The sequence below is a fragment of the Monopterus albus genome, unplaced genomic scaffold, assembly GCF_001952655.1.
Source record: "Monopterus albus unplaced genomic scaffold, M_albus_1.0 scaffold9.1, whole genome shotgun sequence".
In the NCBI taxonomy this organism is placed as follows: domain Eukaryota; kingdom Metazoa; phylum Chordata; class Actinopteri; order Synbranchiformes; family Synbranchidae; genus Monopterus; species Monopterus albus.
The window spans coordinates 2,563,044-2,578,213 of NW_018127889.1; the positions used below are offsets into that span (position 1 = coordinate 2,563,044).

The 15,170-nt window shown below is 45.8% G+C and overlaps 1 protein-coding gene across 6 annotated transcripts in view; it reads right to left on the bottom strand.

The window, feature by feature from the left end:
• Positions 1 to 457: 457 nt before the first annotated feature.
• nhsl1b (NHS-like 1b) overlaps positions 458 to 15,170 on the bottom strand; it is an 86,032-nt gene continuing 71,319 nt past the window's right edge. For all 6 annotated transcript variants that reach the window (XM_020589049.1, XM_020589075.1, XM_020589055.1 and 3 more), the window contains exons 4-7: positions 13,656 to 13,860; positions 6,815 to 10,078; positions 5,529 to 5,643; positions 458 to 1,551 (exon numbers count right to left, since the gene is read on the bottom strand). In XM_020589049.1, coding sequence (XP_020444705.1) covers positions 879 to 1,551; positions 5,529 to 5,643; positions 6,815 to 10,078; positions 13,656 to 13,860 — 4,257 coding nt within the window. In that variant the 3' untranslated portion in view covers positions 458 to 878. The remainder of the gene's footprint in view (positions 1,552 to 5,528; positions 5,644 to 6,814; positions 10,079 to 13,655; positions 13,861 to 15,170) is intronic.

Genomic DNA, 15,170 nt, shown 5'->3' on the forward strand with positions numbered 1-15,170 from the left:
AAAACGTACTTTAAGTCAGAAAGAAAAAGACGCGCAGTGCAAAATCTACACACTTAAATTGAATTAACAGAATTTATATTTTCTCTAAAGTAAATTTGCTGTTTTTGTTGAGTCTTTGTACCCTCAACCGTCATCAACTTCCTGCCCATCACTAGGTGGCAGCAGTGAACCCCCTGTACTTCCGGTGGACTAGCTCTGCAACTAAACCACCGACCCTGAGAGCAGAAAGCTAAAACCTGGCAATACCTGTAGCTGATGTTGTACCATGGAGCTGTCTATTGTACCACATCCTCAGGTTCTTTCCACAACATTATAGGCTTCTTGCAAGCCACGGTGCTCTCAAACACTTTCCAGAGCCAACAGGAGAGGAGCTGAAGCGGAGACGATTTTCGAGATGAGAGTTCAGCACACCTTCACATGACACTATTTCCAAATGCCTAGATATGCACGCCAATGTGTAACTTTCAATGCTTTTGATTCGCCTTCTAACCTTTTCCTTCAAAGAAACTACAGGGCTCCACTATTAAGGAAGGATAAAGTAAAACATAGCAACACAAATGGAAAAACAAACAAAGAACACCAGGCGTAATAGACACACTAATCCTTTAACACAAAGGGTGTGTCACCAAATGGAGAGAATGAAATTCATGGAAATCTTAAGCTGCAGCAGAACCAGTTCTCCATTTCAGACTAAGTTCAGGCCAGCCCATGATGGGGCAACCTCCGACCTCACATCAGGACCTCACCACTTCCTCAGGGGCAGCGCTGAGGGAGTGGGGCTCAAGAAGGAGTCTCTACAGGGCTGCCTACTGCCCCTCTTCCTGCCCCCTTCCTGGTAATGACAGTTCAGCCCCCCAGTAATGGGGCATCCTTGCTCTTTAACTTATGCTCTCTTCAGATAAAGTGCCATTCGAGTCTGTGAGCACAGGAAGAGTCTGGGACACTGGTCCAGGCAGACTTTCTGCAGCATCTCCGTACTCGCTTTCAGCCAGCTCACCCTCACGCTCGCAGATAACTGTCATTGGGCTGCTAAGGATTCGGCTGCGTGCGTTGTACTTGCTGCTGGCAGCAGAGGGCGGAGTACGGGAGCGCCCGTATTTGAAGCCGCTCATTGAAAAAGGTGAAGTCGGCGAGGACAGAGCATAGGACTCATAGCGATTCCACTCATCTGTTGCCCGTATGCTGCGGCCTGGGGAGGCGCAGGGGTTGGGTGGTGCTGTTGGGGAGGAGGGCGACGCAGCAGGGGAGTCTAGTACTGATTCGGAGTACGTTCGCTGGAAGCGTGGGTCAGTGGAGCGAAGCATCTCAGCAGCAGACATTCTGAAACTGGTCTCAGAGCGGCTGCCCTTCTTAAGGAGAAGTGCCTTGAAGGCATCGCTGCTGGTCGAAGACTTGCGGAGGTTGCGCTGAATGGAACCCGTCTGCCGGGACAGAGGGGACACCATCCCTGGGGACGTGCCTGTAGGTGTGGCGGGTGGAGACTGTGGGTGGTTCCCAAGCCGGGACTTGTCCTCTTCAGAATCCTTGCGACCCAAGACCTTGCGTTTTGACCTAGGGTAAGATGTGGATAACCAGATTAATGACATGCTTGTTGAAATTCTGCAGTGAGTGAGGGCAAGCACAGTTCATTTCTAAAGAGTAACATAATTTAGAGGCAGATGAAGGATGAACTGACAGAGGAGCAAGTGGGGACAGTTTTGTCAGGGAATGAGGACATCAGTTTCATTTATTCAAATTAAAATTAGGCTACAGTATACAGTGGGGTAATATGTAAACCTTTTGGAATTTCATGGTTTTCTGCATTAATTTGTCTGTTTGTAAGAAAATGAGTTTGGAGGTGTGGACTAGAGCTACTTTGACTGATAAAAACCACTCAAACCTTTTGAGTTTGCTCCACACAAGAAGAATATGCTTATGTGAGCCATGCCTCGCCAGAAAGAGCTTTCAGAGGATCTACAATCAAGAATTGTTGATTTACATAAAGCTGGAAAGGGTTAAAGTGATTTCAAAGACTTTAGAAATTCACCAGTCTACAGTTAGGCAAACAATCTACAAATGGAGACACTGTGGGACTGTGGTTACTGTACCAAGAACTGGGCGCCTGGTCAAAATGGTCCAAGAGCACAACGAAGACTCATCAATGAGGTAAAGAAACAATCCCGAGTGACAGCCAAAGATTTGAAGGCATCATTGGAACTGGATAACATCTGTGTTCATAAGTATACAGTATGTGAAACATTGAACAAGCAGGGTGTCTATGGCAGGACACCACGAAGGAAGCCGCTGCTTACTAAAAAGAACATTGCTGCACGTCTGAAGTTTGTGAAAAAGCACATTGACACTCCATGGGGGTATTGGCGAAATGTTTTGTGTACTGATTAAACTATTTAGAAAGAACACACAGCACTACATCTGGTGTAAATAGGGCACTGCATATCATGGTGGAGGAAACATCATGATTTGGGAATGCTTTGCTGCATCAGGGCCTGGCCAGCTTGCAATCATTGAGTGTATCACAAAATTCTTCAGGATAATATAAGAATGTTTGTACATCAGCTGAAACTCTGTAGAAGTTGGGTGATGCAACAGGACAATGACCCAAAACACTGGAGCAAGTCCACAACAGAATGGCTTCAGAAAAACAAAATCCACCTTTTGGAGCGGCCAAGTCAGAGCCCAGACCTCAACCCAATAGAGATGCTATGGAATGACTTGAAGAGAGCCATACACGGGAGACGTCCAAAGAATATAACGGAGCCAAAGCAGTTCTGCAGGAAGAATGGGCTAAAATTCCTCCTGAACGATGTGCAGGTCTGATCCACAGCTACAGGAAGTGCCTGGTTGAGGTTATTGCTGCCAAAGGGGGGTCAACCACTTATTAATTCCAGGGGTTCACTTACTTTTTCCACTGCCATTTTGAATGTTGAATGAGTGTGTTCAATAAAGACATGAAAGATCAGAATTTTTTTGTGGTGTTCTTTTAGGCACATTATATTCGTCAGTGCTCTTGACTTAGATGAAGATCAGATCACATTTTATGACAAATTAATGCAGGAAACCATGAAATTCCAAAAGGTTCACATACTTTTTCTTTCAGATGTGTTAGCAGAAAGCCCAGCCTTGTGAGCGTTTTTTTTTTGCTGTAGATAAAAAAAATTGCACTTAAAATAGTTAACCCACACACCTCCAATCTTTGTCCCAAATTTGCCATATGTCAGCACTGCCCCTGGCAATTATGGATCACAGTGTGAATCTTAAAGAAGTCAGACAATAAGGAGCACGGAGTGGCGTGGATGCTCAGAAACAAAAGACAGCAATGAGAAAAGGAGTTGTAAGTTTTTGGACAAAAAAAAAACCAATGAGCTTTTACAGGAGAAGCTGCAAACACTGCAACTCTGTGGGAAAGCTCAAACATGGTACAATAAAATTAATCAGAAACACAAAGTGGGAGTAGTGCCCAAAGAGGTTTTAATCACCCAGCGACAATTTAGCCTCCTCTCAGCCAGGGGTATCAGTGGTTTACTTTACCACTCATCTTACACTAGCAGTGAAACAGTCTTAATGTGTGTTACAGGGGGTTGCACTGTGGCATTACTGCTGCTAATGCAAAGGTAGCATCACAGCGATGGTAGAAATAAGGTTTGCTAATCAAAGGGAAGGGGTTACTTGCTACTTTGCATCTCTCTTGAAAGGATGCACGCACCCACTGCATGCACCCTCTGCACATAGGAGGAGAGGGGAGACAGATGATTAAAGGCATTACAAATTCTGTGATAGGCATCAGCTATTTGATGCTAAAGGTAAGTAGAAGAGTGGAGGACTCAGTGAGACACAATCCTTAATCCTCAGATTAGATCTACAGAAAGAAATTCTTCCAGAAAGGACACAGCCAGCGGAGAATATACTTGTGAAGGTCAAGCGAGGGAGGTCTGAAGAGATGGAAACAGTTTTGTGAAAGTCTCTAAGTCTGCCTTTTGATGTAGAAACACTGCAAAGTGTATGTCTGTGCCCTACATTCAACCTAGCCTCATTGCCTGTGAGCTCCCTCACCACATTAGCCCATCAGCATTACATAAGACTTTACTCACACACATTCACACGTGCATGCACTCACACCTGAATTCAGTCAACCATGACAGCTCCATGCTAAAATTGCAGTGGCAAGCAAACAGAAAGTAGTGATACGAATCTTGGTTATCGAGGTAAACAAAGCTTCAATTTAAGACAATATAAGTCCTCAATCGATCACCTCCACCCCCAGCACATATTTTCTGCAGCAGCGTGGAGGCATTTCATTCAAGGTTTTCATCATTTTGTTTTCCCAGAGTGAGAGAAACAAGACATGTGAAAGGAGACTACGGAATAAAAGGTACTGGACAGGTGAGAAGGAGAGTAGAAATGTGTCAGAGCTGAAGAATTAGTGAAAGAAGGTGCAAATAAAGAGCATCTGAGTGAGAAAGTTGAAATCTTGCATTCCGACGTACAATCTACCCTTGGTTTTAAATGTTAATTTTAAAGTTTCAAAACAACGTATCAAATAGAATTTGATTTGATGCCCCTTTTCCTGTAAATTTACTCCTAAATGATGCATATGATTATGTGAGGTAAGTTTTTCTTCTGCTCTTTGTAGCCACACTTCCTCCCTTACCAAAAATCTGTGTAATTGTTCTAAATGTTCCATACTGTCGAGGTGTGATGGAGGATGAGTGCAGTACAGTCAACAAGCAGATTGAAGGGGAGGTTTCTGCACACATGCTTACACAATCTTCATGTTATGGGCATGTGACATTATAATTAATCAACAATCTGCCACCGGCAAAAATACAATCCTGTGATGCTCAAGAGAACTCCGAACACCATCACACATGGCTGTGAAACAAATTGACAGGCTATGTTAGAAATTTATGGGTCCGCATGTATGCAATATATGTCAGAGATAGCAGAGCACAAGAGAGACAGAAAAAGAAAAACTGAAAGTGTAAACGTATGAGCTGCTCTCTCCGGTGGCCTCTAACCTAGATTAGGACCAAAGGATGTTGAGTAGTTAAATAATGAATGAAGTAAAAGCCTTTTTTCTCCCACTGAGAATGAGCAACGCTAACGTGACTAACACAGATGCCTCAATAATCACTTGACGACTGACTCACGAAGCTTCCTCCACATGGCCTTTCTCCAGCCAGAAAAAGGAAAAGGCATGCTCCCCTGTGCTGGGAGACTCCAGAGACCAGCTATTTGACAGATGCCTGTGCTTACAGATGGGACAGCACTGGGTAAAGTTACGACAGGGAGGTGGAGGGCAGCAGGAGGAGGAGAGAATGACAAGAGGAAGGAGATAGAAAGAGAGAAATCATGGAGTGAAGGAGAGGAGGGAGGGAGAGAAAAACAACCAAGACAAGATGACAGAGTACTAGAGGAAAGTCGGTGCTATAAATTATATGTCAGGAAGCAGGTGAGGAGCAAAGAAACTAAAGTAGGAGGTACATGAAGGAATGACAAGAGGTATAAAAGAGAGAAGTGTATCATGGTACCTGTGAATAGCGGCAAAGAGGTCCTCAGTGGTCTGGGGCCGTGTCGGAGATGGGGTCACCATGTTGGTGGATGGGGCCGGAGATGAATCAGCCGTACTGGAGTCGAACACCTCACCTGAGACAGAGAAACATACACACTGTCAGAATAGAGTCAACACACAGTTCTTTAGGTTGGACACACTCCAGAATACATGGTCCTGTCACATTAACATGGCAGGTTACGAAATCACAAGTGGTACGGAGGAGGTGGCGGACTATCTTCTTACATTCTGTCTCTAGGTTCCCTCTCCTTTCTTCTCCTCTAGTTCAGCCTCTTTTTTTCCTCCTCCTCTTCCTCCTCACTCACGTTTGCGCTTCAACAGCCTGAGCTGCTGCAGACGGTTTCACTTTACGCTTTCCCATCTCCCTTTTATCCCCTTACCAGAACTGTTCCCCTCCCCTCTGATGTGATGGTGCCCCTCCCCCTCTCCCTCCAACCACAAACATCATCTTGGCTGGGACACTTGTCCCCCCCCATAGAAGTGAGTGACAGGTAGCAAGACAGAAAAATAGAGGGGCTGAGGAGGACAGATCGAGGAGAGATTACCAGAATAAAGAGGTAAAATGCAGAGAGGGAAAAACGCATGTTTGGAAATAAGGAGAGGAGTCAAGTAGACAGTGGAGGCTGAGGTGTATGTGTGAGTGTATATGCTGTATGACAAGGGGGAGTGGTGCTGGGACAATAAAGGGACAGTAACCACTAGTGTGACTGATAGTGAATGCCTGTGTGTGTGTGTGTGTGTGTGTGTGTGTGTGTGTGTGTGTGTGTGTGTGTGTGTGTGTGTGTGTGTGTGTGTGTGTGTGTGTGTGTGTGTGTGAATGAGTTAATGGGCAAATATACTGTAAAGCGTGTTAAGTTTGCAGTCTGTGTAGAAATGCGCTACACAAGTGCAAGACCATACAGAAGGATGATTAGAGGACAGAGAGGAGGAGAGGATGAATTCAAGAGGCTGCAGTACTGCTGTCCCAGTGTATCCCAAGCTATTTTCACAGTTTTCAAACCAGTGAAGCTTATGGGTTCAAGTTTGGCTTCTTTAACTCTAAAGGGCAAAATGAATTCCACAGCTGTCGGAGGAGCTGGATGCAAAGCTAGCAGGCAGCAGCATCACTACTAACCACAGAAGACTATGGCAATGGGATTAACTTATCAGTAAATGACAGTTTTGACTGGCAATACTTAAAACAGATTGCTCTTCACAAAGTCTGTACATTTCCAACTTTGGTGAAATAAATTCAGTCGGACTCACCTCCATCATCCTCCTTGGAGCTGATGGATCCAGTTGTGCTACTTGTTCCATCTCCATCCTCTTCTTCCTCTTCATGAGCCTCTCCATTGGTACTCACTCCATTGTCAAGACTCGTGTCCTGGCTAGCAGAAGCAGGGATACGGGACTTGTCCTGGGTTTCTGTGGATGCTTCACTGCTCTCTGCTAATGACTCAGGGCTCTCTGTGTTATCCTCCTCCTCACTTTTTTTCTCTTTCTCCTCTTCCTTTGTTTGTCTGTGCAGAGCATCTACTTGGTCTTCTGTTTGAGACAGGTTGGTTGTATCTCCATACAAAGATGGGACCCATTCATTGGTCGGTTGGGGGCTAAATGGTGGGAGAAAAGACAACTTGGGTTTCTTGGAGACTGCTGGTGGCTTCAGTTTGACAGGAGAGCTTTGCAGTGATTCCTGCCCTCCATCCCTTTCCTTTCCATTTAAAAGAAAGTAACTCTGATCTTCAGCTTTTCCATATGATACAGTGCTATCTGGTGTTTTAGCTGCGATACTGCAGTCTAATGACAACTCTTCTAAGAGCTTTGACACAGGTGATGGAGAGGAGTTACGTGAATCTTTGTCCATGGAGCTGTTTAACACAGGTAACACAGTGGGATGCTCCAGGGAGTGAGACCTCTCCAGGGTTTGGGGCTTTAGACCCTGAAAGAGGTCTTCCTTTGATTCCTGAGCCCTGGTGTGGTCTGATTTGCCGTTACTCTCTTTCTCTGGCTGTTTAACAGAGTGGAGCTGAACACTCTGCAGCGCAAACGGGGTGATCAGTGGCTTAGGTGGCACTGTAGGGCTGCTGGTAGTAGCTGGTTTGGGAACACGTTTCTCTGCCTTTACAAAAGTGGAGGAAGGTGAAAAAAAAGCAGGCAGTGGAGGAGGAGGAGGAGGGAGTGACAAGGGGGGCACAGGAGGGGGAGGTGAAAGGGGAGGAGTGAAGCTCCCATTTAAGGACAAATTGGGGTGTATTAGCATGTCAGGAGATGGAGGAGGAGGGAATTCAGGGGAGGTGGAGCAAGCAGGAAGTGAACTCAAAGAAGCATCCTGTGGAATGGATGGTAACAGCTGAGCTGCTGGAGAAGTTCCTTCACTGGAACTTGGTGGTAGAGAGGGAGGAAAGGGGGGAGATGGGCCAAGAGGAGTGTTGGGAACTGACGAGGAGGAGGAGAGGAGCAGGGGTGGAGGTGGTGGTGGAGCAGGACCTGAGCTCTTCAGTGAGTCAGAGGTGTTGGAAGAAAGGGAGGTGGAAGAGGAGGACATGGATACAGAGGAGAGAAGAGATGACTTCCTCTCGGGCACTTTGGGCTTGGGCCGGCTGCCCGAGGGAGACATGGACCTGACAATGGACGGCACCGGGGTTCCAGCTGTGGGGGTGTTAGACTGACTGGAGTAGCCACTAGATGGGGAGGTCAGTCTGTGTACCCTGTCCGGTGAGGAAGTGGACATTTTGGGCTTCACTGCCAACCCTTGACCCTGGCTTTCAGGCCCAGGTGCTTTACTGTTGTTGCGAATTTCACCCCCATTCTGTAGTTCTCTTGTGTGAGGCACAGCTGACATGTTATCTTTGGCATGGGCTGGAGGAGTCTGTGCCCTCTGCTCCCCATGGTTATGGGGGTAGTCCATGTAGTAACCCCAGGAGTCAGCATAGTCTGAACGCAAGCTGCTGGTGTCACTGTGAGTAGGTGTCACATGGCAGAGCGAGTATACATTAGACACACCACAGCTGGTGTTAGCTCCTACTGATGTTGCAGAACTACCTGCACTGATGCTACTCTGACTGCGTGGCCGCAGCAACCAAGGGTCATCGTAGTCGCTGCTGGGACTGTGAGAGGGTGAAGACGGTGAGGCACCCTTTCCTTTCCCTCCCCTCAGCCCTATCTGTAGAGTCTGTTGCAAGCTAGCAATCAAAGTCTCATTAAGCATAGCTCCGTTGCCTCCAAGTGGCTTTTTTGCAGCAGGCTTGCGTCTAAGAGAGTCTGTACGGGCTGGGGGCAGCGGAGGCTTCTTTGCCTTGCGAAGAGAGATGCTACGGGATAGAGAGTGATCACTGTATAAGCTTCCAGAGTCTTCCTGCTTGGCTCTCTCACGGCACTCGTACATGCTGTGTCTCGTGGGCCGTCCAGCCGCTGCTCCATGCCCACTGCTGTGGCTGCGAGAGCGTAGGCCTGAGTCCAGGTGCATAGAGGTGTAGTATCCATCGTTGTCCTGGGAATAGAGAGAGCTGGAATCAGTAGTGGTCCTGGAGGACTGATCCAAGCTGCTATACAGCTGGTTGATAGGAGTGGAGCAGCTGGAGGTCAGAGTGCGATGCGGGACCACCACGTTTTCTGGCGTGTCATAGAGCCACTGTTCCTCTGGCAGACAGGATGGAGGTGTGGGGGCCAAGGTGCTGTGGCTGAGTGTGCTGCTGTCCGAGTGCCCTGACTCGCTAGCGGGCGGTGGAACGACCAGACCACCACCCTGTGCTGTATAAGTAAGTGTAGAAATGGCCAAGGCTGGACAGGTGGAGCTGTGGGTGAAGGCTGTGGGACTGGAGTTCAGGGTGTCGGTGTTGGTGGAGGAAGCTGGACTGAGTGGATGAACTGTCGGGTAAGCTGAGGTTGGGGACTTACTGAGGGCAATGACCTCAGTGGACCTAGACATTGTGGCATTAGGGATGAGTGAGGTGGAATAGGCAGCATGAGGGGAGACCACACAAGCCGGACCTCCACCCCATTCACTGGACTGTGTCCCACTCACCTCCTGAGACTTTGGCCTAGGCAGGGTGCCTATTCTTGGGGCATGTCTCATGTGCACCACCGTATCATCAACCTGAAGCTTTCCAATCTGCCTCTTAGGTGTAGTTTCTTCCTCGGACTTGACTGGGGTGCTGCTATAGAGGGGATCAGCACTGAGGGACACTCTGGCGCCCTGTCGGGGCAGACTGTGGAAGCGGGAAGGGTCTCCATTAAACTGATGTGGTAGTATCACGATCCCGGAGCTGTCACTGCTGGAGACGGATATACATCCTGTTGAGGAGGAAGTAGAAATCCCAGCCATCTGAGCAGCAATGCCCTGTCCTCTTTGCGCCCGAATTCTTCTCATGGATGGGGGTACAACCTTCACAACTTCTGTCTGGCAGCTTGAGTCTCTGGTCTCTGAACGTCGGTGCACTGAGTTGATGCTCCCAACTCGGCCCAAAGTGGAGCACTGTCCTGGGATGTACATGGAATGCGGCCGCAGCAATCCGCCACGTCCTTTTGCTGCTGTCAAAGGAAGACAGAAAAAAAGATAAATGTGATTCACCAAAATATCTTGGTTCTTGCTCTACTACTTTTTTTCCAGTAATTCTTTCAGCCACAATGCCTTCTGCTCTTTGGTTGGTCTGTTAGATGAGCTGTAATCACAGGGAAGAAAATTAATTAGATTTTCTGGAACTCTGTCTCATGTATTAATAACCTCTGGTGTTCTTCATTTAGGAGGAAAGGATATGATGGGAGACAAAGAGAAGGAAAAACAGACTCCCTGCTAAACTACCTCTCCTATTCTGGCTCTAACCCAGTCTGACAGAATGGCACATAGTATCCTGGGGTCCAGGACAGACAGCTGGGAAGGCATGAGGCAGCCACCAGGCACATACTTGGACACAAACATACACAGAGCCACATGTGCATGCACATGCTGTACAGTGTTCATATGGCAATGCACTCACACAACACAGGATATAACGTAATATACAGATACAAGGACATAGAAAATGCAGATATATCACCAAGACACACTCAACATGGATAAACAGTTTGAAGAATGGGCTGTGAAACGAGAGAGAATGTCTAATATGTCTCCCATCTGTAGCTGCTCTCCTGTTGATGTCTGTATTCCAAAACATGCACACTCTTGTGTCCTTTCTTCTCTCTCTCTCCTTTCTCGCGCTCCTTAAACCGAGCATAAACTGTCTTTCTCCTTTGCTAGAAGCCGGAGTGACAGCTTGGCTGCTGCTGCCTCTGCTGCTGCTGCTGCTGCGATACTTAAGCTGCAGGTCCTACCTCACAGGCAGCTCTAGAGCAAGGAAAGGGAGGGTTGGAGCACCGGGACAATTACCCCAGCCCACTAACCATGACATTCAGAGCCTGTCATCAGATGGGCACTAACTAGACTTTAAAGCTCTTTTCCTATTGGCCTAGGTGATCTTATCGCATAGAGAAATGGCATTCTTACATGCTGCCATGCTGCTCTCATCCTACAGCTCAGAGAGGTGGCTATATATTTAGGAATGGGAAACTCTTACTTCTCCTACAGTATGTGACATGATTTTCCAACAAAGTCTAAAAGGACATATTATGGAATAAGTTTCTAGACGAGGAAAAGGGCTAAATTCAAACCACAAAACTACTGAAAAAGGATTTTATAAGTGAATCCTGGCAGTGGATACAGTTAAACAGGGTGGAAAGGAGAGCAAATGAGGACACGTGGTGTGTGGAAGTGAAACAAAGTCTGAACAGCTGCAGGGCCTTGATCCAACACTTGCATGTGTCATTTTCTCCCTACAAGTTACTCTGAACAGTACTGGTGGGGTGAGATAATTGTGTAGTCAGTATACAGGTATGGTTGATGAAAGCATAGGTCCCAGGAGAGTAATGTTAAGAGAAGTAATGACAGAGAGAAGGATGCTCATCCAGAGTATTGGAACAGGTCTTTGGACATCACAGAGCCTCACAGTGATCCATACCTAGCTCCTGGTCGATGCTGTCAGGTAGCCCTGATATAGTCTTTCTGCGTTTGACCTTCTTGGACCGGCGGGACACGGTGTCAGTGTTAATGAGGGAGCGTCGGATGCTCGCTTGTCGATCAAGTTAGTGGAAAGAACAAACTCGACAACATGCGGGAGTTTTTTTTTTTTGGTTTTTAAGTAGAACATGCAACACTGTCAGGAAATGTGAAGTTAGGTTCAAACAAACTGCTTAGAATTGTTATTTTATTTAGTCTATTTTCCTCAGCTCCCCCCTAGTGGTATCTATCCATGCAGAAAGTCTTGGATTTACCTGCCCAAAGTTTGAAATATGCTTTTCTGTTTTCTGGTACTGCACCAAAAGAAAACTGTTATTACTTGTTAGCCAACATATACAGAGATTGTTATTTCTGCAAAAATAACAACATAATATCAGACAACATATTGGCCACATCAGTTTATCAGTCCAGTTCTATTAAAGACTGCTGACAGTTAGGGCTGCATGGACATGTTTCTAGATACTGCTAGATAATATCCTAGATTACTAGATACTATTAGAGGTAAGTGAGAATGTATTTATTTTCCGTTATTTGGTCAATCAGACCCTCTAACCTTTCCAACCATCTGTCAAAGTGTCTAAAAATTGAAAAATAAAAATGACTCCCATTTCCATCCTTTTACTATGCTTTTAGTGGTCACAAGGCTTTCAATGAAAACCTAAAATTCTACCATGAATATAAGTAACTGAGGTGTAAACGTACAGTAAGTGTAGGATATGTACGATGTTGAATGCATGCTCTTATCACAAAAACATGCACAGGAAGGACATAGGGTGAAGCATGCACACACACACATTCATTTTTCTCAATATCATTCTGTCCAGTTTCCTGGAAGAAAGTAATATCTCACTATGAACTGCTCTTCTCTCTGGTATCTGTCTAGCTGGTGACCGCCTGCAGGCATTAGGGAAATTGTTATAAGGGCTGATAGTGACCATCAGACTCCCCCTCAACGTGACAGAGAAGTCCCTGATCTCTCTCTCTGTGTCTGTTTTTACTCTCTCAGTCTTAGTAATCTAAAGTGGCAGCAGATGAAATCAACAGTGGTTTGTGTGGAGTGGGACCACATTAACCACTCATTAGGACGACAGGCTTGCAGTGTGTATTGGCCTTGACACCAGCAAAATTTGTCTCTGTACTGTTGTTCATCAGTTTTCACCAAATGAAGTCCCCTAGCAGATGCAAATTCATGTCATTAAACAACAGAACTAGCTGAATGTTTATGTTAGGCGTGTCAGTGTGTTTGTGACCTCTGAAAGATGTAACATGCTAACAAGGGAACTGCCTCGAAATGTTTTGCTGTCAATCGTGCTGTGATCTGACAAAGTCACTGATAAATGTGACCCCTGGATAAGCTGTCAAACGATTTTCACACACAAATGCTCGCTTCACACATGCAGAAAAGAAGGTCAGTCCCTGGGAAACATGATGGAAGTGAAGAAAATACATAAAGGTAGAGGGAGGAGGCAGACACCCATGACTTAGAGTTTTTCCTCCTCTGTGGATGTCTGGATAAAGTCACTGACAAGTCTGTATCCTATCAGCTGCAGAGGGCTGATTAAAGGAACGGTCTGACAGTGGTCTGCCTTACTGAGAGTTAGAGGAGACAGTCAGTATATAATCCAGATCTATAAAGTGTATTTTAACTTGCACTGGAAGGTAGCAGTTTAGGGTTTTGCCTTATAATGCTGCACAGATAAAACATATCGGAGTCCACAAATTTCGCTCTGTTGGCAACGCTCTTTATTTCTACATTAAACATCATCATCATCCTCTAACTTCTGGAAAGACAATCAAAACATGTCAGAACATTCCTTTAAGACAAACAAAATGTGATTGTTGGTAGGAGGTTAATACTACAGAACAGAGAACAGGGATGGATGAGGCCAGATCAAACTCTGAGCAGTGTAATCTTTCTACCCTGCTACAAAATATGGAACTAGAAGAACAGGACTAGAGGTTCGGGACACTGATGGGGATTGGTCTCTACTTGCTAACTGTTGAAAGATGGACAAAATGCTTGACAGACTGCAGTAGTCAGTAGAGTTGACATACCTGTGACGTTGATGGCAACTATGTCTGTGGGCACGGCCTGAGCCGCCTGCCTCATTTTCTCCTCTGGGGTGGGGAGGGGCGTAGCCTTTTTCCATACCACCTGTCCGTCAACCTCTGACCCATTCCCTTCTTCGCCCCTTCCCTGAGGGGTCTGGGGCCTCATTGAGAACTGAGATTTGTCATCCTCCACTGATGAAGCTGTGGACTGGAGGAACAAGAGACAGACGTAAAATATTAAGTAAGAGAAAGGAAGGAGGGAAGAAAGTAAAAGTGATGGACAGAAAGATAATAAAAACAAGGAATGAAAGGAGAACAGTGATAGGTAATTGAGACAAGAAGAAGAGAGATAAGAAAAGAGTGACCGCTGAGAGACGCATGATGCGGGGTAACGTACGGCAATTGAAAACAAATATTTAGTCATATTGAATTTGAAAAATGTCAAGATAACAGAAGAAAAAATGTGAGCAGGAACAAAATATTATGAAACTTAATGGTCCAGACTGTTAGCGATATATTGGCACACACAGGCACATTTTAATATATTACACTGCTGTGACCTTTAGAAGCTTGTGGTGCTGTAAACATGTTTCACAATCAGTCAAACTCAAATGCAAACACACACATATGCACACTGTACCACACACAAAGACCTATAAACTGACAAAGCGGTTTGAGATGGCAGAATTAAAGCAAGAGAGTAAAGGTGAACATGAGAGTGAATCAGTCATGCATTAAACTGTGTTCACACACTAAGAGTTCTCAGGCGCAGAGACGACAACACACACTTCAGCATCCAGGCTTTAACTCGAGCTAATATTCCACAGCAGCACCTCAGATTAATTTCCAATTTGCTGACTTTGAAGTCAAAGTCAATCTGGGCTTAAATTCTTATATTACACTCCAGTTTGAGTCCAGAGCACAGTGAACCCAAATAATCCACAAATGGATAAAAAAAACAAAAAAAAACAACTAAACATCTGTAATACAAAGCTTGGTTATGCAAATGTCCTGTTATTTTGCATCATTGTGGTTCAACCAGGAGCCCTGTCTCTCCTTTTGAAGCAGCTGTCAGGCGAATGCTAGGCTCATTGGCCTCAGGACTGTAGGAATTGACTGCGAAGAGACGGGAACAGGGACAACAAACGGTGGAAGAGAGAAAGAGAGAAGGAAGGCACAGTGGAAGAGGATGAAAAAGAGAGGGTGGGTGTGTAGAAAGTACCAACACACACATTGAGAGATGGGAGCCAAAAGTTTACAAAGACTACAGCATGTTATGGAGGTCAAAGGTTGAGGCAGGCATGAAATTGGCCTTGGGGGGGACAAAAGAGGCCCTGATAATAACAGTGAAAGACCCCTTAACCCTTTCAGGACCACAAAAATATCGTGTAAATGTTTCTGTGAGACATAATGAGGTGAGAGAAGAAGAGGCATATATGGCTGTCAAAACATTTACACCTCGCGCTAATGGTCTCCTACACAAAAGAGCAAGAAACACCTGCTCTTTACCCCCTGTCC